We start from the raw sequence: 22823 nt of genomic DNA, 5'->3' as shown, positions 1-22823 counted from the left end.
ACACAGTTTTGTTCGGGGCTCTATGAAATAAAACCGACACTCATTTCCACACACATTTGTTCCTCTATACTTGGCTGAAGATGGATAGCATCATGTTTGCACTGAAATGCTGTTGACATTCGTTCATTTACTCCCGTTGTCGTCTTTCTTATCCACACTTTCAAAAAAAAAAAAGGAAATGACTTGAAATGTTTTGGATTTAACATAACAGGTATTGAAATGGTCTCACATTGAAAGCACAGGCAGGTTTAAAGGCAAAGGATGTGATATTTTTAATATTTTACTACCAGTGCATTGTGGTGGATTTACATGCACACCTTCTACAAGTATTTTCCTTTTGCTTTGCTGTGTTTAGAACATTTGTAGGTGTTGAAATCCAGACAGTGAGTTTATAACAGCATCAACCACAGGTGGAACAATAAAAAAAAAAAGCTCTGTATGTATATGTATTAATATATATGTATGTATGTATGTATGTATGTATGTACTACAAACAAAAAGTTAAGGGTATTTTAAATTTTTGGCCTATTTTTTTCAGTTGGGATTCTTGCACAGTGCTTTTTACTTTTTTGTGTGTGGAAAATCAAATATCCTTAACTTTTTGTTTGTAGTGTATATACCTCCCCCTTTTTTTTTTTTTTTTTTTTTCTTCATGGTGATGTTTTGTACCGATGTTTAAGTGTACGTTTGCATCTCACAAACTCTGTTACATTTGTCCAGGACGATAGGTGGCTTGCTTTGTGATGTTTTTGTTTTTGTATGTGTGTTTGTGTATGTTCCGTTCTGTATAAAAACAACAATTCCGATTGTTCAGACATTTTTTATACTACTGCTGTAAAAAATTCAATGAAAAATCACTGTGGAAAAAAAAAGCTCGGTATGTATATGTATTTTTGTATGTATGTATATACACTACAAACAAAAAGTCAAGGATATTTAATTTTTTTTTTTTGTCATTTTTGCCATTTGTAAATAAAACTGTGTCTGGTCATTAAAACAAATGAGTTTCAATTCACACACAAAAAAGTAAAAAGCCCTGTGCAAGAATCCCAACTGAAAAAAAAAGCCCAAAAATTAAAAATATCCATAACTTTTTGTTTGTAGTGTGTGTGTGTGTGTGTGTGTGTATGTGTATGTGTGTGTGTATATATATATATATATATATATATATATATATGTATATATATATATATACATACATACATACACCTCCCTTTTTTTTTCTTCTCTCGGTGATATTTTGTACCTATGTTGTTTCAGTGTTCAGTGTACGTTTGCATCTCACAAACTCTGTTACATTTGTCCAGAACGATAGGCGGCTTGCTTTGTGATGTTTTTGTTTTTGTATTTGTGTTTTGTATATGTTCTGTTCTGTATAAAAACAACAATTCCGATTGTTCAGACATTTTTTGTACTACTGTTGTAAAAAATTCAATTAAAAAATCACTGTGGAAAAAAAAAAGCTCTGTATGAATATTTATTGATGTATGTATGCATGTAAACTACAAACAAAAAGTTAAGGATATTTAATTTTTTTTGTCATTTTTGCCATTTGTAAATAAAACTGTGTCTGGTCATTAAAACAAATGAGTTTCAATTCACACACAAAAAAGTAAAAAGCCCTGTGCAAGAATCCCAACTGAAAAAAATAGCCCAAAAATTAAAAATATCCATAACTTTTGTTGGTAGTGTGTGTGTCTCCCCCTTTTTTTTCCTTTTCTTGGTGATATTTTGTACCTATGTTGTTTCAGTGTTAAGTGTACGTTTGCATTTCACAAACTCTGTTACATTTGTCCAGGACGATAGGCGGCTTGCTTTGTGATGTTTTTGTATTTGTGTTTTGTATATGTTCCGTTCTGTATAAAAACAACAATTCCTATTGTTTAGACATTTTTTTTGTCCTACTGCTGTAAAAAATTCAATAAAAAAATGACTGTGAAAAAAACAAAAAAAGCTCTTTTCTCTAACTGCGCTGGCAGTGTAGTTCAGTTCCGTCTGAGAGACAAAACTGGCCAAAGCACATGTACATAATTTTCATAGATTGCCTCTAAAAGACCTTTTGGACACACAGTATAAATTAAGAAGCTGTTGTTTCAGTCATATTTTGCTTCTACAACATCCCTGCAGCGTTTTGCAAAGGTTATGGGTGTTTTTACGGTATAACTGCATTAACAGAATCAGGAATCTTTCTTCTCTCTCTTCCTTGTTTGGATCGGAGAGCAGACGTCCAATTTGTGAAAATATTTTTAAAAACGCAAATGAGAATATTCCATACTTTGCCTTTACAGAGAGAACAAACTGAAAAGCAAGCCGCCAAACTACCATCTAATGCTAAAGGCCATAAATGAAGGCTGCTAGAAAGGTTTTACGCTCTTTACTAGATATCAGATTTCGGTACCGATACCAGAACCTAATTTTTAATATTATAAACTAGTGCTAATACTATGAAATGTGTGTCATTAGAACATTCTTGGCTGTTCTATCACTGTAACAAATCAAAGCTATCAGTAAAACTTGCATTACTATAATTTATTTGGAAATGTCTGAATATTTTGGGGGAAATATTGCAGTTTTGAATAAAAAGCTTGAGGGCTCAGAATCCGTGTATTCATCTTTTTTGTCCATATTCAATTTAGAATCCACACTCAGAAAATGAAAAACTGACTCATAATTTTCTTATTCATGTACAAATGAAAACTAAAAAAATGAGTTGTTTTTCATTCTTTCGATTGTACGCACAAATTAAATATTGGAAATAAGCAGATGGACCACGTGGGCTTTCATGTTGACATTTTTTAGATCTCATTTGGTCTGAGCCGGAAGTTACTGACTTCGTGTGTTCTGTGAAGTGTCTTCTCCGATCGTCTACCATGGATGCGCTGTATGAGACAAAACAACAACACCTGAAGATCCTGGCTCAGTAGATGTGTTGATAATTGGATTTCCTTTTCAGAAACAAAAGAAAAACTAGTGGTTCATTGATTTTTGTTTTAAAATAGAAGAATTAAAATTGAATTTCAAGGTGTTTTTCTTTTTCAGTGTCAAAACAGATAAACCAAATTTCAAAAAACGGGGTGATTTTCATTTACTCTTTCTAATAACAAAAAAGAAAGTTACCACCTGACAGAGACAGAAAAACGGACCAAAAACAGATGTTGTTTTCATTTTCTGAGACCGAATGTTTCATTTTCAAGGACAGAGCGCTCATGCCAAGGTCACAAAGATTCTTACAAACGATGTTTTTGTACGAATCTTCCAGTTTGTACGAAATCTGAAAATCATAGAAATGTTCCCTCTACCAACGTCTACAAACTCCAGATTTCATACAAACTGGAAGATTCATTCAAACCCGTCGTTCATAAGAATCTTTGTGACCTCGATGGCATTAGTGCTCTTTCCTTGAAAATGACAACATCTGGTCGCAGAAAATGAAAAAAAAAAAATCTGTTTTTGGTCCGTTTTCCATTTCTGTCAGGTGGTAACTAAGTTTCTTTTTTATTTATTTATTTATTTTGTTTCGAACATGCAAAGAAAAATAAGACAAAACAAAGCAAATCAAGACATAAACAAAATAACATTTAAATGGACAGAATCTATCTTCAAGCATATACAAGTCTGAATATTGCATGGTCGAAAAGGAGTAGGAAGAAGTATAAACTTTTTATTAAAAAGAGAAAACAAAAATCAGTCCGTTTTTTAAATTTGGTTTATCTGTTTTGACACTGAAAAACGCCTTGAAATTCTATTTTAATTCCTCTATTTCAAAAAGAAAATCAAGTAACCACTAGTTTTTCTTTTGTGTCTCATAAGAAAATGCATTTTGTAACAGATACACTGACCATCCTGCTGATTTCCTCAGTTGTCATGTCGTTCTCCTTCAGACTAATGCGTTTGCTGCCTCTGAATAACACGAAATTCTCCATTATTGCAGAATGCATTCGACAGAGTAGTAACAAACCCACGACTGTCCAGAACAACACATGAAAAAGTCAGTAACGTCCGGGTTATACCAAATCAGATACCAAAAATGTCAACCTGACACCCCACATTTGGACCATTTGATAACACTGGGTTCCAAAAAAATGTTTTTTGCAAGTTGTCTAGGTTTTTTCAACTGAATTAGGACCATTTTGCACCGCTAAATCCAAAATGACATCTGTTTTTCTCAATCAGGTCAGGTTTTTTTGCTAATTTGATTTTGAAAAAATTTGATCTTCTCACAAAATATAATAATTAATACCAAAATCAGATTGGTAAGCACACTTTATGAAACTTGTGACTCGGTTCCTGTTAGGTACAATGGTGTATTCACCGCAGATGTAGCAGAATACGTCAGGCTTATTTTTGCAAGATCTTCTAGTCGAAGCCATTTCATTCACCTGTAATATTAAAAAAAACATTAATCATAAATTGGCAAAAGTAAAATCTTCAGAACTCGTTTATTGCAAGAAATATGAAAGAATTTTGTATCATATGATGTGAAAATGCCCATAAATGTAAGCACAAATGTTAAAAAGCCAATATGTAGCAGAGTTCAGAAAGTTGACCTGACTGAGCAAAATCAATGTGATTTTTGGATTCAGCACCAAAATGATCCGAAATCAGCTCAAAAAACCGAAACAATAAATTTGTTGTTGACCAGTGTTATTTTCAATTTTTAACCCTATAACACCAAACGTATCATATTTAATACATGAGTTTTGAAGCCCTCTACATGATCAGTGTGACATTTTTTCTTGAAAAACCTGATGTATACAATTAGATACATGCAATACACAGATAATCCACCAGGGGGAGGAGTTCATTCACCAGAGGCCTTTCCAGTGACACTACAAGACTGACATTAATGAGGAAGAACTGGGACCATTTAGAAAAGGAATTAACTATTTGTTAGACATGTTTGTGTTCTATTATGTTTTTGTTCATTCAAAAATAAGAATATTTGAGCACTGAGACCCAATGGATCAAATATGATACAAAACTGAAACTCATACATGGAAATTGATATTTGAACAAAAAAATGTTTGGGTTGTTCAGAAGGACCAATAAAGGCTCTAGTTTCAAAGAACTGGAATTTTCTGTCAATGATTGAATGGTTCGGGCTTCACAGGGTTAATTTGTGCGTACAATCAAACGAATGAAAAACAACTCATTTTTTGATTTGTACATGAATAATGAAATAACCTGTCATTTTTTTTGTTTTCCGATTGTGGATTCTCAGTTGAATATGAAAAGAACGAATGGTACACGGATCGCTCAGAGTTCAACAAAGCTGCACGAGGCAGATTTATGTTTGATTTTCCCGCAGGCGTTGGAAGTGCACAGCACCTATTAACACCGCTGACTCCAGAACGTCCTCAAACCTCAGTTAATCCACTGATCCGATGGACGCTCAGTTTTGGCCTTTTGAATAAAGCTGTCACACGCTTTCGCAACATCAGCTAAATCTCAGCCATGAGGACTTAGTGAAACATAAACACCATCCACTGGGACATCAAAAGGAGATGATATTGGATCCTTTAGCAGAAGATAACATCCTACATAAACATTCGCTTAAAGACAAATGGCAGCGACAGAACAAGTTGAAGCAATGCGGTATTACAGATGGGTATACTGACTGTACATTGTGTGGGAATACAACTTGCATGTAACTGAGATGACACGATAGGTTCACGGGAAACAAAAAAAAAAAAAACTTCTTCTGAAAACGAGTAGATCTTGTCTGTCTCACGTGAAGACAGAGAGTCGTAGTGTGTCGTCGTGCGCTTTCAATAAGCGACAGAACGCAGTTTAACATTAGGCGGCATCGTATACGAAAGCTACCGTCCGATGAAATATACGCTGATAACTGGCCGATCTGCAGACACAAAGCCAACACCTTCTGTCAAACATTAACACACAGGTGTCAAACATGCGGCCCGGGGGCCAAATCTGGCCCGCCAAAGGGTCCAGTCCGGCCCCTGGGATGAATGTGTGAAATGCAAAAATTACACTAAGATATTAACAATCATTTTATTTCAGGTTCCACATTCAGACCAATTCAATCTCCAGTGGGCAGGACCAGTAAAATACTATCATAATAACATATAAATAATGACAACTCCAAATGTTTCTTTTGTAAATGTAAATATTTTCATGTATTTACACTAAAAACCAAGTATAATTTCGCAAAAAATGTGAATAACCTGAACAAATATGAACAACCTGAAATGTCTTAAGAGAAATAAGTACAATTTTCTGTTATTAAATGTTTTGTGTGTTTGTAGATCCACTGTGATCTGTACGTTATAATGTACATGTGGAAATGATAAACTGAGGCAGAATATTGTTAAAATTGCACTTATTTTTTTCAGTTTGTTCATGTTATTCACATCTTTTGAAAGGATAGTTTGTAGATGTAAACCTTTTCATAATGTAAATGTACTTTTTTCGCTCTAAAACATAGAGAAAAATTTGGAGTTGACATTATTTATCTATCACTTTCATGCATGAATTATGAGAACCTTAATCAAGATTTTTTCATTAGTGTTTTTATTCCTCTTCAGACATGAAAAAAAACTGATTGAATTTTTTTTTTTTTTTTTTTTTAACCTGTTTTTCATGGAGTTACAAAAATGTCCACTCAGCTGGACACCATACGTTTAGTTTTTGAAGCAAAGAAACATGTATTTACTGACAAACTGCGTGAAAACTATGAAATACAAACATTTTTAATGACACTAATCTGATGTTTTCTCACATTTTAACATACTCTAATACTAGTTATTACTCATTTATAATAATACGCAACAAAAAACAACTACTTTTTGTTTTTAAAAAAAATCCTGATAATTACGGTGTAATAACAACTAGCAACTGATTTACACTCAAACATGTTACTGCAGATCAGGTTTATCAAGAAAAGAAAAGTTACAATAATGGTATGAATTACGGTTTATGGGATGTTGCATCAGCGTCCACTGTGTTGGCTGATCTGCAACTAAAACAACAAAATCCATGACTGCACAAAAGAACAGCTGTAGAATAGATGTCCACTGTAGGGACCGCTATGCATGAAAGGGATATTATTACCTCCGCCAAAGAGGTTATGTTTTTGCCAGGGTTTGTTTGTCTGTCTGTTTGTTTGTTTGTCTGTCCGTTAGTGTGTAACATAACTCAAAAAGTTATGGACAGATTTTGATGAAATTTTCAGGGTTTGTTGGAAATGGGATAAGGAAGAAATGATTAACTTTTGGGGGTGATCCGGAAGAAATCCTGGATTCTGGATCACTTTGACATTTTCGTTAACATTGTGGTAAATGGGGCCAAAATTTTTGTTTCCCAATATCTCGCTTAATTATTGACCAAAACTCATGAAATTTCACTCAGGAATTGACAATGGGGTCCTCTATCACATTTCAAAGGCTGATCCAGATCTGATCCAGAAGGCGGATTTTATCTCAATTTATATAAAAAATGGGGGTGCCCTTACTTTTTGGCCTACTGTGCCTTTAATATTAAAGGTAGAAATTTCTGACAAGCGCCATCGTGTAGCTCAGTCAGTTCCGCATCGGGAGTATGCCACCGGATTTCATGTAGCTTTAATACTTAAGGAGCTAGATCCAGAAGAAAACCGCCATTACGAGAAATGTGATTTTCGTGAATAACTACTGAACTAATAAGGATATAATTATGAATCCAGTTGCTAATGGTATGTTTTCATGGTCAAGGAATCTTAAAATTTAGGTAAAATAAATATGGGACTAATATTTATGGTGGAAATCACAATATGGGGGAATTGTGCAAATCTCATGCAATTTGACTCAGGGATTTACAATGGGGTGTTCTATCAAATGGCAAAGACTGATCCGGATCTTTCAAAAAGTTATGGACAGATTTGGATGAAAATTTCAGGAAATATTGATAGTGGCACAAGGAACAAATGATAAAATTTTGGTGGTGATCGGGGGGGGGGGGGGGGGGGGGTACTGATCTGCCTTGGCGGAGGTCTGCGCTCTCAGAGTGCTTTTCTAGTTCTGTTATTATTTTACTGGTCCGGCCCACTGCAGATCAAATTTAGCTGAATGTGGCCCCTGAACTAAAATGAGTTTGACACCCCTGCATTAACACATGCACATACACAAACACACATATGCACATATCCAACAAAAGCTAGCATCCAAAGTGCATTATTACATTAGCCCTGTATATCATAATAGATAAACAAAAAAATACATCATATACATGTGGATACAAAACAATGTCATGTAACGAAAAGGTTCCTCACACAGCCGACCCCCCCCCCCCCCCCCCCCCCCCCAAACAGGTTTTATTGCCAAACTATCGAGGAATCCATGGCAGTTATTATATCCAAAGTGCTTTTGAGATAGATGGAAATGAGTAGTCTTGTCATGGTATCTGCATATAAATAACAGTCTCCGCTGGCAGGCCAATTCCACATCTGAAACAGCATTCTTCAAGAGTGATAATCTGACACTATTTCCCTTTTTTACGATGTTACGAGAGGCAGTCGTACAGTAACGTAGACACGGATCAGTATTAAGATTTCGAAGTGGCTATTGACACAGTACTGTGGCACCAAGTATGGGTTTGACTATGACCGCAGAGCCAATCAGCGCCCTCGTTACATCATGTCTAAACTGGGAACTTACATCCTGAAAAGTACCAAGGCATTTCCACTACATGGTACCGGCTTCACTTGACTCGACTCAGCCTTTTTGCGTTTCCATTACGAAAAAGGACCTGGAATCTGGTACCTAGTACTAGTTTTTTGGTATCACCGCCGCCGAGGTTCCAGGACTGGGGACCAGATACTAAAAGGTGACGTGTTACGTTGACGTTGGTTGCCTTTACTTTCTGGTATGGAGAAAGTTTGAGTCTGTAGATCATGAATACTGCCTTATTATTACTATTTATGTTACAGCATGCATAATTATGCTCATGCTTATGTTGTTACCCTTATTAATGTTGTTGTGAGGATGATGATGATTTTTTTTTTGTTATTATTATTATTAGTTTTATTTTATTATAAATTTTTTTTTATAATTATTATGTATTTATTTATTTATTTTTCTTTAGATATGTATATTTTTGGCCTGTTACTTTTGTGTGTGTTTGGCTGATTTATTTCTTTAGGGATGGGAGGTGGGAAGAACGCACAAAGGAGAATTGTAAAAAGTGAGACCCAGTGTGACTATGTTTGTACTGTCTCTGGAGGATTCTCCTGTGTGAAATAAAAAGATATTTAAAAAAAAAGGTGACGTGTAAACACTGCAGACCACTGATTGGTCAGAGAGTCGTCTCTGTGACCCACCCTTTTATAAAAAACAGATGTGGAAGTTGACAGTAAATATGCCGGTAGGTGAATCCACATGATGACAGCCTGTAAACTACACCATGGTCGGAGGAGATTCAGTCTTTGGTGGCCGATGTAAAAATTCAGCATGAGTTTGACGAGACAACACGCAACGAGCGAGTTTATCAGCGACTCTGAGCAGACGACACGGAAGTAATGCGCCGCATCGCTATGACGACCAGGTACTGTAAAGTGGGTAGTATCCTGTAATGGAAACGGCCTCCAGGAATAGGACCTGGTACCAGAGCCGAGCCGAGTTGAGCTGGTTCCATGTAGTGGAAACGCGGCATTATACTGAATAGGTCGACATACGAAACAGGAAATATTTAGTTCACTCGGTAATGTGTCCGTCTGCAATGTGGAAGACGTGGGTTCAGTTCCCAGTCGGAGTATGTTTTCTTTTTCTAAAGATTTTCAAACGGCGGGGGGGGCAGATGGTGCTGGTAGGTAAATCCAACATTGTTATAAATCAGCCGCTGGGACAACGTTCAGAATTCCACAAGCGCACAGCACAGAACTGACACAGAACTGAAGTCACATGACACACTGCCGCATCTAACATGTAGCTCCGCCCACCTTCTCCAGCCTCCACAGCAAAGAACACCATAAAACATATAGACTATTTAGAACAATAATTCATTTTCTATACTATGTACTATCACTCATTTGTTGTTTCTTCCATCAGTTGCCACTGTACTGTGGTAGAAAAATGCACAAAAGAATGAACTGAAGTATACTGCATATATGACCACAGTACTGTGGGAACAAGAGGAGAATGAGTAAAAAAAAAAAAAAAGAGGCGAGTTCATGTAACAGCATCCCTGATTGGCTCTGGTACAAATGCTGACATTTGATTGGTCTGTGGAAATAGACAAACCCATATTTTGTGCCACAGTACTGTGGCAGTAGACATTGCCTTAAGATTTAGGTTTTGCTCATATTGAAACAGAAATCTGGGGAGTTTTAGGTTTTGTATGTACTGTAAGGACTGGAATTGGGCCACAATGAGATTCTGACTATGATCCTACGGCACAATGCAAACAGAGAAACATTTTACCCTACCTAATACTAAAACAGTTCCCAACAGTCTCTGTGAATCAATAGCCAGCTTATACAACAAAAGGAAAATCAGCACTGAACCGGCTGAAGCATTCTGCGTGTTCTTAACTTTTGATAGTGGTTGTGGATCTGGTCAAAGCAAGAGGGAAATAAGCATGAGTTCCTCTTTTCGGCGAGATGGAAAATACACATTTTCACATTCTTTGGTCCTTTTCCATAAACAAGAAACAATTATAGGTAGCTCAGAAAAGAAACATTTCTCTATTTTACTTCTTCTCGTCCTTGATTCCTTGTGTTTGTACTCTATTTTATGTCTCTAACCTTTTTTTTTTGCCAACACCTCATGTCTTTCTGGGAATATCCTGTCAACACCTCCAGGAACCACATGACCAAAAGTGGAATCAAACGCGAACAGAAATGAAAAATCTATCGTCTGACTGTGCTTGGTGCAAAAAAACTGAAACAAAAGGATCACCGTGGAAGTCCGTAGTCTATCCTTCCTTCACACTAGGCGACCTAAAGCGTAAAGTTACAGAAGTTGAACAGTCTTTGGACGACTCTGGGCCTCAGTTCATCAGTTCATCAGTGACAGAGACTCAGCTCTTTTCGGACCAAGCACTTTTTGCACTGGACCACACAACACCAGTGGAAACGACACAAGCAGTTCTCCTCAAACACCACAGTTTCCTCCCGATAGCCGCGCTCACAGCACAGCAGATCGCAGCCACTGATGTCCATGGCTGTGCTGTTGCACATTCGCCCTCGCGTCCCCAGTGAGCCTGTTTTGCGATTTGCCAGGCAGAAGTCGGGTGACTCATCTGAGTAGATCAGATCCTGCTTGTCTGGAGGCTTTATGTTCTGGCCGACGGGGATCAAGGTCTTGCCGTCGTTCCCGCCCATGACCTTCGAAGCGCCGTTAAAGCGCTCCAGCAGGCGGTCGCCCACCTCACGGAAATGAGGCATCTTCTTCCAGCACGTGCGCAATGTGCACGAGCCCGACAGTCCGTGGCACTTGCACTCTGTCCTCATGTAGAGCTTCACCGCCTGAAGAAGAGGAAAAGAAAGGAAGGGACGTTTAGGATTTTGGAGAAGGGATGTAAAGAGGAGGGGAAAAAGAACGAGAGAGAGAGAGAGGAGGTTGTTCAAACAGAAAGAAGGGGACAAAGAAAACTTTTAAAGTTGTACCCTGAAGTAAAGCCGAACTGCCTTTGACACATAAGTTCACTGAAAAGTAATTTATGATTGTGTTTTCATGAAATATATCAGAGAAAAAAGCCACTGGAACACACACACACACACATATACATGCACACACAAACACACTGATAGATAGGTAAGATAAAAGTAGACGCTATTCAGAAGGAATTTAACTCCCCAACCCCCCTCGCCCTCCTTGTTGCCTCTGGCCTTCCTACATCTAACAAGCCTTGACAACAGATCATTCACTTATACTGCACATAATTAACCCATCACACATGCACAGACACCTGCCCGCTCAAGCACACACACGTGTATACATGTGGACACGCATGCATGCGCACAAACACACATTTGGACATATTACAGCACACTTCACCTCTGGGCATCTGAGAGCAGCTCTCTTCTTATGTGCAAAACTGTTTGTTCGCTAATGCTACAATTGGACTGAAATCCTCTTCTCTGCTCTCTACCCGTCTTTGACCTCGGCTTAAGTGAACTTTGTGACTCTGATTTGCTTGTGCGTGTGAGTGCAACAACAACACACTGACAGCCACAGTTAGCATGAAATGAAATACTGCGTCTACCAAACTATATTATAATTAACATGATGAACCTGTGCTAAAGGTTTCCATCTACTCGATCTTGTTTCTGTCTATACTCTCGGCTGCATGTGGACTCGCCGAGGCCATAATTCACTTGGAAGTCATATGAGCAACAAAGAGGAACTTTAAACTTCTACAAGGGCTGTGGAAATGTTAGAAGCTCTCTGCCTCGCAGGCTTGAAAACAAAATGTGTGGCACGCTCTTGTTTTTGTGTTTCAGAAACCTGATTCTTGTAAGAATATCAGCTTACGCCGCTACACAAATATGACTGGGGGCAATGTCTTTCTGTTTTGCATGTTCATGGAATGATGGAACATTCCACAGGACAAGCAACACCTTGGTTACTTAAATCTTAGTGAAGATAGTGAAATATCAGACCTGCACAGGTGGAGTTGAATAGTATTTTTTCATTGCATGCTTCAGAAATTTGATTAGAGACAGGAATCGAGAACTGGTTCTTTTTGAGAACCAGATCCCAGTAGCTCGATTCCTTGGAATCATTTGCCTGCCTGCTTAACCATTCTGCTTATCGATTCCGCCTTTGTTGCGCATGCGTGATGACATCACACGTACGCTGCATTGTTTTGGTCAGAACGTAGCCAACATGGAGTTGAGGCAGAAACGGTCCAAACAGACCACACCAGGTCCAAACAGACCACACCAGGTCTAAACAGACCACACCAGGTCTAAACAGACCACACCAGGTCCAAACAGACCACACCAGGTCTAAACAGACCACACCAGGTCTAAACAGACCACACCAGGTCTAAACAGACCACACCAGGTCCAAACAGACCACACCAGGTCTAAACAGACTACACCAGGTCCAGTGGGACACTGTCAAAGCTTCCATTTCTTCTAAAGGGTGGAATCCTTCCAATCTGTTCAAACATTTGTCCACAGCATGGGATTCATTTACAGGAATGTCACGTATTTGATTCTCTACTTCGCGGTGCTTGTGAATCTAGCAGCAGAGTGAACACCAGGCCGTCATCCAGGCCCAGTTCCGGTTCGGGTGTGGGCAACAAACGTCGTACCCCCTCAAATACAAGTTTCCAAAGGTAGGGGAAAGGAACTGAGGTGCACAACAACAGGAGACAAGCTGAGTCGAACCGGTTCCATGTAGTGGAAATGTGGCACTAGAGGAATTAGTAAAGACTCTTTAGTTTCACTGTAACCCCCCCCCCCCCCCCCCCCCAAAACGGCCCAGCGTCATCTGTTATTATATTTGTTCATACTGTATATGTTATATTTTCTGTGCAGATGAAAATATAAAAGTTAATGCAAACACGCCCCTTTGTACTCTTTTATTCCCTCACCCAATGAGAATCGATAAGGAATTGGATCAATAAGCAAAATCGATAATGGAATCGGAATCGTTAAATTCTTATCGATTCCCGTCCCTAGTTTTGACCCACTGCTTTTGCTGCCCTGACCCGTTTGAACACTCGTTTCTGTTTCTTACCAGACGTCCGGCCTCGTTGTTGTGCAGGTCAACAAGCGTCCTGATGTCGCTTTTGCCCCTTCTCCTCTTCGCATCCATAAACTGTTTGGACTTTTCGTATCCAAACTCCACGTCGTCGCCACAGCCGCCCCACTCCCACTTGACACCGTCGCCACCGGAGGAGGACGAAGGCGGCCTGGGCGGCGCTCTGTTCCTGGTGGCTTCGCAGCCGCACTGCAGGAGGTCTCCCATACTGCAGGCCTGGGTCACGGCATGTGTAACACCAGCAGCCGTGATGGCATAAACAAATGCTGTTTCTCGGATATCTGAGGCACAGAGGACAAGAAAGAAGGGATTAAATTTACTAAAGTCTGCTCTGGTTGTAAAGTCACTGTTATTTTAAACCTTAACTCATAAAAACCCACTGCTGCTTTTATGGCAGTTCCCAGATGAATGTCTCTCTATTTAACCTCTATTTATCACCATTTATTACAATATTATCCTCTATTTTGTTTTTTTATTCAGTAAAAATCAGGTATTTGAAAAGATAAACTGCAGTTTATACCAATTATTTACATGCATTGATAGGATTAGTGGATCAACAGGTATTAAACAGTTTAGATCAGTAGATGGTTTTGGTCACTGGTGGATGTTTGACTCTTTATGGGTTGGCAAAACATAGAAAAGAGAAAAAAAAAGTGACTTTTTCAGCCAAAAATGTCATTAAATGATCATGAAAAATGTATTTTTCCTCTACATTTAACCTTTCCTATGTGATTTATCACCATTTCTTACAAAATTATCCCCTGTATTGAATTGTTTTTAGTTAAAATCAGGTATTTTCTCAGGTATTTTAATTCATGTGTAAATGTTCATAAAAGCTCAGAGTAATTTCATAGATTATTAAATCAAAATCAATTAAACTGAAGAAAAAGTAACTTTTTTTTTTTTTTCAAAATATGTCATCCTGAACGTAAACCCAGTGTGTCCATCCACTGTCATTGATCCAACTCCATGGGTTTTACTGGTGAATCACTGTCATAGAAGATGATGGTGTTTCCATGGTAACTACAGAGCCTCTGAACGTCCAAATGGGTCATATCTGATGACCATGAACAGATGAAGAACTGTATTTTACACCAATTATTGACATGTAGTGATAGAATTAATGGATCAACAGGAATTAAACAGTTTAGTTCAGTAGATGGTGTTGGTCACCAGTGGATGTTTGGGTCTTTATGGGTTAAACAGGAACATTAAAACCAGGTGAGGGTTTTGGAAAATAGGTTCAAGGTGACTTTATTTATACCCGTGGGTAGATTTGTTTTGCACACATAGTGATTGCTTTTGGCGTTACAACAAAACATACATTGAACCTGTTCGGCAGGTACTCGATCAAGTGTCAAGACAAAAAGTGTTCAGTGTTCCACCGTTCAACAGTAGAGCAGCATGGATAAGGAAAAGAATAAAATAAATACATACGATCAAAGAAATAGAAACAAGATGCAATAAAACATAATAAAAAACCTCAAGAAGATAAAAACATATACACATAACTATGAGTGACAGTCAGCAAGATAACAGCTGAAATACTTCTCTCTATTATTTATTAATTTATGTATTTAGTTAGTTAGTTATTTGTCTATTTATTTATTTATCTATTTTTTTTTATTTTTTTTTTATTTTTGGGTACTTCACGTTTTGTAGCATTTTTGATACTTTTCATGTATGTATAGAAGCCCTCTTTGTTAACATTAAGCAACTTTGTGTGATTGTCATGTACCAAGTGAAAACTGTAATAAAAATTTGAATTATAAACCAAAAAAAAAAAAAAAAAAAGATAAAAACAGCCTCTGGGATAAAAACCAGGATAAGAACATAAAGTTAAAAAATTAGAAGTCACTATTTATTTATTTATTTAGTTCATGGTTGTGCATTTCATCAGTAAACATTCAATAATCATCAAGTAAACAAACATGTACACACCCATGCTCGAAAAGGAGCAGGATGAAGAAAATCTTAGATTTCCTGCCCCCCCCCCCCCTTCTAAATAATAATAACCTTAATGGTTAGCCATACACAACTCGCTCTAAAATCCTACTGTATAAAGTCAGACAAACCAACTAAATACATCCAAAGACAGTACCAAATGAATACAAAACCAAGTGCAAAACTACATATCCAGAAAGTACAAAACATAAGTAAATATAAACCTGATGAAATGATGCAAAAACATTTTACCAGTCCAAAGCAAGTAAATAAATGTCACAAAATACAAAACAAATACGAAGCCAAATGTAAAACTTAGAACTGTTCATATAATCTCATTGTTCTTTCTTTACACACTTTTTTCAATACTTTTCAATAATAATAATAATAAATAGAGCAAAGAAACAGGATAAATAATTCAAATAAGTAAACAAAGTGCAATGTCACTGTTTCTTATTGAGCTCAGTGATGGTGACAGGAACAAAGCTGTTTTTATAAACGTGTCCTGCACCTGGGACTAAAAACCTCCGTCCAGAGGAAAGGAGCTGAAATTCACCCCCGTAAAGGATGGGAGTCATTATTACGATAATGACAAATATATGAATAGAATGAACACATAAGGCAGAAACGTCTTCCATAGGTAAGTGCAGGGCAAAAACCAATTTAAAAAAAATATATTCCTATATCCAGGCAAAAATCACAGATAAACAGAGCAGGATAACAGTGTCCCTCCCCTGGTCCAGGTCCATTATTTTGATTTCAAGCATCATTGGATTTCCAGAGCGGAGAGGACGCATACTTCCCAAATGCACCACAGCTGCTGGGTTATTTCTGGTGCGGAGCTTAACACTCCTGGCTGAAAGCACGTCCAACCACAACTGCAAATTGATCATCTGTCCTCGCCGGCATCGTTCTCACCGTCGGCTCAACACATCTTTATCCGCAGTCATCGTCGCTATTTTTATTCATGTGACAAAGGAAGGAATCTGACAGACCTTTGAACCTCAAACAAGTGACAATCTCTGCAAATATGTACCCATTAGAGACTTTTTTTTTACTCGGTGATACTGATGTAAAAATGCAAATATCCTTAAAGCAGGGCTCTCAAAGTCATTTTCTTTCAGGTTCCACATTCAGCCCGATTTGATCTCCAGTGGGCCGGAGCAGTAAAATAATAACAGAATAACCGATAAATAATGACGATCTGATTCTGGATTTGGTGCCACTTTGAAAAACGTTCCCATTAGAACAGATAGGAAGTGGATTGATCCAATAAATCAGTTTCAATGATATCAAGTGTGAATTTGAATTTTGTACAGATCTGATTGGAATATGAGCAAAACATGGACTATTTCTGTAATAGAATAAATACACAGAACTGGGGGAGAATAAATGGATCTGGACACATTTCCCAAAGATTTGAATTTGGCCGGTAAGATACAGGACCACTGGTCCGATTTTCTGTATGTAAAACTGCTGAATAATCTATCTATCTATCTATCTATCTATCTATCTATCTATCTATCTATCTATCTATCTATCTATCTATCTATCTATCTATCTATCTATCTATCTATCTATCTATCTATCTATCTATCTATCTATCTATCTATTTTGCCTGCTTGTCCATTTCAGATTTATGTCTTTGTCCTAAAGGCATGTTGAGGAAGTTGAAAAGTACAGATCTGCTGATTTTTGATCTTTTATGTCCTGACAACAGCGAGTCAAACAGAAAACACAGAATAACAGCAGCTTTACCCCAAAAGGAAAAGAGTAGGGAGTCAAAAATGGTTTGGGGATATTAATTCTTCCACAGATCTGCCTCCATAGATGAGGATCAGAGTCTTAAAGTCTTCGTAGAGTCACTTCGCCGTTGTGTGTGAGCCCAGATGAGGGACTTTTATTCCTCAGAGCTGGAAGGCAGTGAGCGTGCAGTCACATCGGTCAACACTGCCAACTCCGTATCGCATGTTTCAGTGAATGGGATTGATTAGGAACAGTAACACACACACTCACACAGACTGGGTGGCGTGCGATGGGACCTGCACACCCCAGCACGCCGTGATATCAATCCCAGCTGTACGCCCCGACACCCAGAGATGTCTCCAAACCCAGCCTCAGTTGTGTAAGTTTGTGTTTGTGTGTGTTATTTGCTCATGAAGACCACACCTTCCAGTTATTGCTCCTCAGCAGAATAGGGTTTAGATTTACAGGAGCAGCGACATACTCAGTTCAAGATGTGTCAAACTCCACAACATCCACTGCGTCTCTTTACAGACATGTGCAGAACATTAGCACACAACTCATTATTAATCCTTATAATGTGCTGGAAGTAACACAAGCTGTGTCCAAAATCTGTCAGATCTATCGCTAATGTTAACATCACACGAAAAACGGACCAAAAATGAAGCTATCAAAAAAATCAGATGATTTGAGGCACTGCGTTTCATATTTTCCTCCGAGACATGAATTCCAAACAAATTCTCTGCCGTTGCGGGTGTCTGGGCCTGTCGACGTCTGCTTCCAATTCCAAAAGCCTCTTCTGCAGGAATTAGCACATATTCTTTTAATACTCTGTCCTGTAGCGGCCAAACGGGAGGTTTCTGGGATGTGGAAGATCAAATTAGTGCCTTTTTAATATCAATAACTCAAACTCCAGAGACGCCGAGGTGGGGAAAAAAAAAAGAAAAGAAAGGAGAGTCTGTTTTGGTGGATTGTGACACCTGCGCTGAGCGGTTGTCACATCAAGTGCATTTTGTAAATTGACAAAGATGAGTCTTGTGGAGACACGTTGGCATCGGTACACCTTGTGATATCTAGTGAAGGGCGAGCGGTTTCCTGGATTACACACAGCGAGGCCAAGCCCAGAGGGTGGATGTGGGGCCGCCTCCTCCCTTCGCCCATGTCAAACCACAGTCACGCTGCTGTGCCCTTTCCACAGGGTCATTTACAGTCAAAAGACGCAGTTTTAGTATTTTCATGTTAACGCGAACGTGACTGAGTGAAAAACTCTTCTTTTAGCCATCGCTTATACCAGGGGTGTCAGACTCATTTTAGTTCAGGGTTCACATTCTCTCCAGTAAGATCTAAAGTGGGCCAGACCAGTAAAATAATAACAGTGAAAAAGGTCAAATTAACCCTCCGGTGTCCGGGTGCGCCTTTTAGGCACACTTCGCACTTTGTTTTAAAAAACTTCATATTATTTTTCACAATTTAAATAAGGTTAGAATTCAAAAGTTGTTCATTTTTGCACGATCAGTTCCCAGAGTCAGAACCAGACATGGAGAAGCTGCGTTCAGCTTCTATGCTCCACATGTCTGGAACAAACCTCCAGAAAACCTCAGATCAGCTGAAACACTCAGTTTATTTAAATCCAGGTTAAAGACCCACCAGTTCACAGCTGCATTTGAATCGAGTTTTTATTCATCAGTTCAGATCTGCACTATTCCTTTTAAGCTAAAAGTTTTTATCTGTTTTATCTGCTTGTCTCTTTTATCTGTTTATCTGTTTTACCTATTTATCTGATTTTTGTTTGTTTGTTTGTTTTTCTCGTGCCTTCTTCTGTAATGCTTTTAATGTTTCATGTAAAGCCCTTTGAATTGTCTTGTACATGAAATGTGCTATAGAAATAAAGTTGCCTTGCCTTGCCGGGCCACGATCTTTAAAATTCCGGCCACCAACTAAAATGTGCACATTGTAAACAAAAGAAAATGACCAGACTAGCATCTGTCTGCCAAGTGTGCCTAAAATGCACTATTTCTTCCATTTGATCTGTATGATTAGAGCTGACCTTGATTTACAAAAATAAAATCAAATTAGAGCGGAAAATAAATCAATATATAATATTTAATAGTTTGATTTATAGGTGTGCATTTTACGCACGCTTGGTGACAGATGCTAGTATTTTCAACATTTGACCTAGCGCCAGAAATAATCGTGCAAATTAACCGATGTTGCTGTTAATTATTGACATATGCCAGGCTGCGAAAATCAAAGCTGTGATCCACTTTTTACATAGTATATTGAAAAAAAATATGTTTTTGTGTTTTTTGCATCAAAAAAAATGGTTTGTTTACATTACAAACACGGCATTTAAAGGGTTAAAAATGTGACAATTATTGAGTATTTCGTATTTTTATTTACTGCTCAAGTTAATGAAATAGAAAAAAGTGTAAAAGAATTAAAAACAAACTGTATGAAATTTTTTTTTTGACATTATTCCACAAGTGTGCCAAAAAGGCACACTTGGTGCTTAGAAAGGGCGTTGCTGGACGGGATACCAAAGGGTTAAATTACATCAATGTTTACATCTATAAAGTTTCCTTAAAAATCTGAATAACATGGACAACTTGAAATGTCTTAAGAAAAACAAGTGAAATTTTAACAATATTCTGACTCAAAAACACAAAATATTTACTAATATGCACAATATTGGTGAAATTGCCCTTAAATTGCGGTTGTCATTATTTATAGGTTACTACGATCATATTTTACTGGATTAACCTACTTGAGATTATATTGGTCTGTGTGTGGAACCTGAATTAAAATAATTTTGACACCATTGATTGTTAATATCTTCAGTGTAATTTTTACATTTTACAAATTCATCCCAAGGGCCGGACTGGACCCTTTGGTGGGCCGGATTTGGCCCCCGGGCCGCATGTTTGACACGTGTGACTTACACAAATACTAATCTGACTGATGTGTTTCTGTTAAAGGCTGCGTGGGTTTAGTCTCTCGGAGATTTGCTCAGGCTTGTTTTTCAAGTGAAAACTCTAAAGCTGCCTTTACAAAACTGAAGATCTGGACCCAAAATGAACCAAGAATCCATTTTATTAGGTTGCATATTCGCTGTAAAATGCATAACAATGCTACAATACATGAATTAAATTTCCTAATTTAATGTGCATGAGGCAACAAATAGCATTTATGTGTTCCATTGACCCTCAAATTGCATGAATATAAGTTGCGCATAAAAATTTGCCTAATGGAAAAATGACAATTTCACCAAAACTCTCATTTTTCAATTTAAAAGTCTTTGCACTGGCAAGAGGTGGTTTTTTGGGCATAGCAAAATTGGTATATCTTGCAAAACTGCAATAGAAAGACCTTTTTCCACAACTGAGTCACACGAACAAAAAAAAAAAAAAAAAAACGTATGTTGACGGACGTTACAACAAGCGAAGAAGAGTTTTAAATGAAACGTGGCACATATGTGTGGACACACCAGGAAACTGACTCACTTTTTTCATTTCGGACGGGATGATGAATATAACCGTAAATCAGTGTTTCTCAAAATGTGGGGCGGGCCCCCCCAGGGGGGCACAAAGGCTTGCCAGGGGGGGCATGGGATCATTCCTAGGTGTTTATTTTTTCTTCAGGTTAGAACATGTATCGGGTGGAACTAATGTTTTAGCGTTGGAGCACCCTGGACTCATTTTAGGGACGTACAACAAACAAATCTACTGCCATGGTGATCTGTCACTGAACTAGACAGAGTTTAGGTTTGGAGAATGGACAAGGATTGGACTGGAAAAGAAAAATGTGCAATGTTTCTGTTTTTGCACAGTTTGTACAGTTTGCACTTCGATGTTCTGAGATGTGCAACGTAAACGGGCTCATTGCAGCCACTGATATTGTTAAAATGTTCATCTTTGTTACCAAAATGTGTTTGTTGTTCTAAAAAAAAATTGACCTTATTGTCATAGTTGTAAGATAATTACACATTTCCTATTTTTACTTTGGAAAATAATGTCTCAGGGAGCAGTTTTGTTGAGTACATTTGTATTGTTCAATCAAAAATCTAAGTTATTTTTAATTTGCACAACAAATTATTCGAGGAAAAGCAAAAAGTATTCTTACGATATTGATGTTTCTTTTAGTAAAAGTAATAATTGCACCACAGGTACAATGTTGTTGGGGTTGAGGGGGGCTTGGAGATTTTTCATTCTCCAAAGGGGGGCCCGACAGGAAAAGACTGAGAACCACTGCTGTAAATCAACACGATATTTACGTTGGTCACCATGTTTATGGAATGACTTCTCGTTTTATCTCTCAACAATAAATAAACAAATCATCGCATTTGTGATTTAATGGAAAAACCGACATTACGCACTTCTGTTTTTTCAACATTTAGTAAATATCGGTAAAGTTTTGCGCAGATGTCCAATGGAAAAGCGACTACAGTAACTGGTTTTAATTATGTTTTATTTTTACCATTTTATTCTTAGTTTTCACTTGTTGCTTGGTTGTAATTGTACGCATCTATTTCCATGTGTTTTCATTGTGGTTTAATTTCCTTATCATTATTCATTCACCATTGTTTTCGAGTAAAGGAATCAGTAAAAAACATAGATGTTGGGGGATATTTTTGTGTGTTATATGTAAATTTGGACTCCGGGAGACATCAGACTTCTGCTGTGGGTCCTGAGCTAAAAAGGTTTTGAAATTCCTGCTTTAAAATGTTAATATTTTGCGGAGGAAAACATTCAAACATGCGACCACACAGTTCGTGCTGCTTCATTCATGCTGTCAGGAAGGACATTATGGGAAAATGTGTTTTAAAACTGAAACCATCCCAGCTGAGCACAACTTCATAGATCAAGTAACATTTTAGGTGAAAAATGTCCATATGTGCCTTGTTTTTCCCACTTCACGTATTATAAAATCATGATTATATTGCGGTAGCATGATCACATTATATTTGGATTAGTTCCCTTGAAGATCAGCATTTACGATTATTGCATTTTGAGTTCACAGTTGATTTTAATTGGACTGACTTGCTGTTTTACTTCATTTTTCTCATGCAAATTTTGACACTGAACTAACATTTTATCATTATAATGGTTCTGAATGCGCTGTGTCTTGTATTCTGAAATGTTCTGCCCGTAAGAAAACAGGTTAGGACTGTTGACTACATGGATAAGGTTGATTACACTGGGTTACAAAAAAATGGTTTTTGCAAGTTGTCAAGGTTTTTTCAACTGAATTAGGACCATTTTGCAAAAATGACATCTGTTTTTCTCAATCAGGTCAGGTTTTTTTGCTAATTTGATTTTGAAAAATTCGATCTTCTCACAAAATTGATTACATTTTTGTGACTTTATCAGTTGATTTTTTTTATAGTTCTCACCCAAAATAGGTTTTAAGAAAAAAAAAATCATTTTCTAACAG

General features: G+C 37.6%; 1 protein-coding gene across 1 annotated transcript in view; it reads right to left on the bottom strand.

Annotated features, from left to right (window-relative positions):
* Positions 1 to 10192: 10192 nt before the first annotated feature.
* Positions 10193 to 22823, bottom strand: part of wnt6b (wingless-type MMTV integration site family, member 6b) — a 77896-nt gene continuing 65265 nt past the window's right edge. The window contains exons 3-4 of the mRNA XM_030125385.1: positions 13683 to 13987; positions 10193 to 11458 (exon numbers count right to left, since the gene is read on the bottom strand). Of these exons, the coding sequence (XP_029981245.1) occupies positions 10997 to 11458; positions 13683 to 13987 (767 nt within the window). The 3' untranslated portion in view covers positions 10193 to 10996. The remainder of the gene's footprint in view (positions 11459 to 13682; positions 13988 to 22823) is intronic.

The sequence above is a fragment of the Sphaeramia orbicularis genome, chromosome 21 (assembly GCF_902148855.1).
Source record: "Sphaeramia orbicularis chromosome 21, fSphaOr1.1, whole genome shotgun sequence".
NCBI lineage: Eukaryota > Metazoa > Chordata > Actinopteri > Kurtiformes > Apogonidae > Sphaeramia > Sphaeramia orbicularis.
The sequence above is the reverse complement of the archived record's forward strand: the minus strand, read 5'-3'. Positions and strand labels throughout refer to the sequence as shown.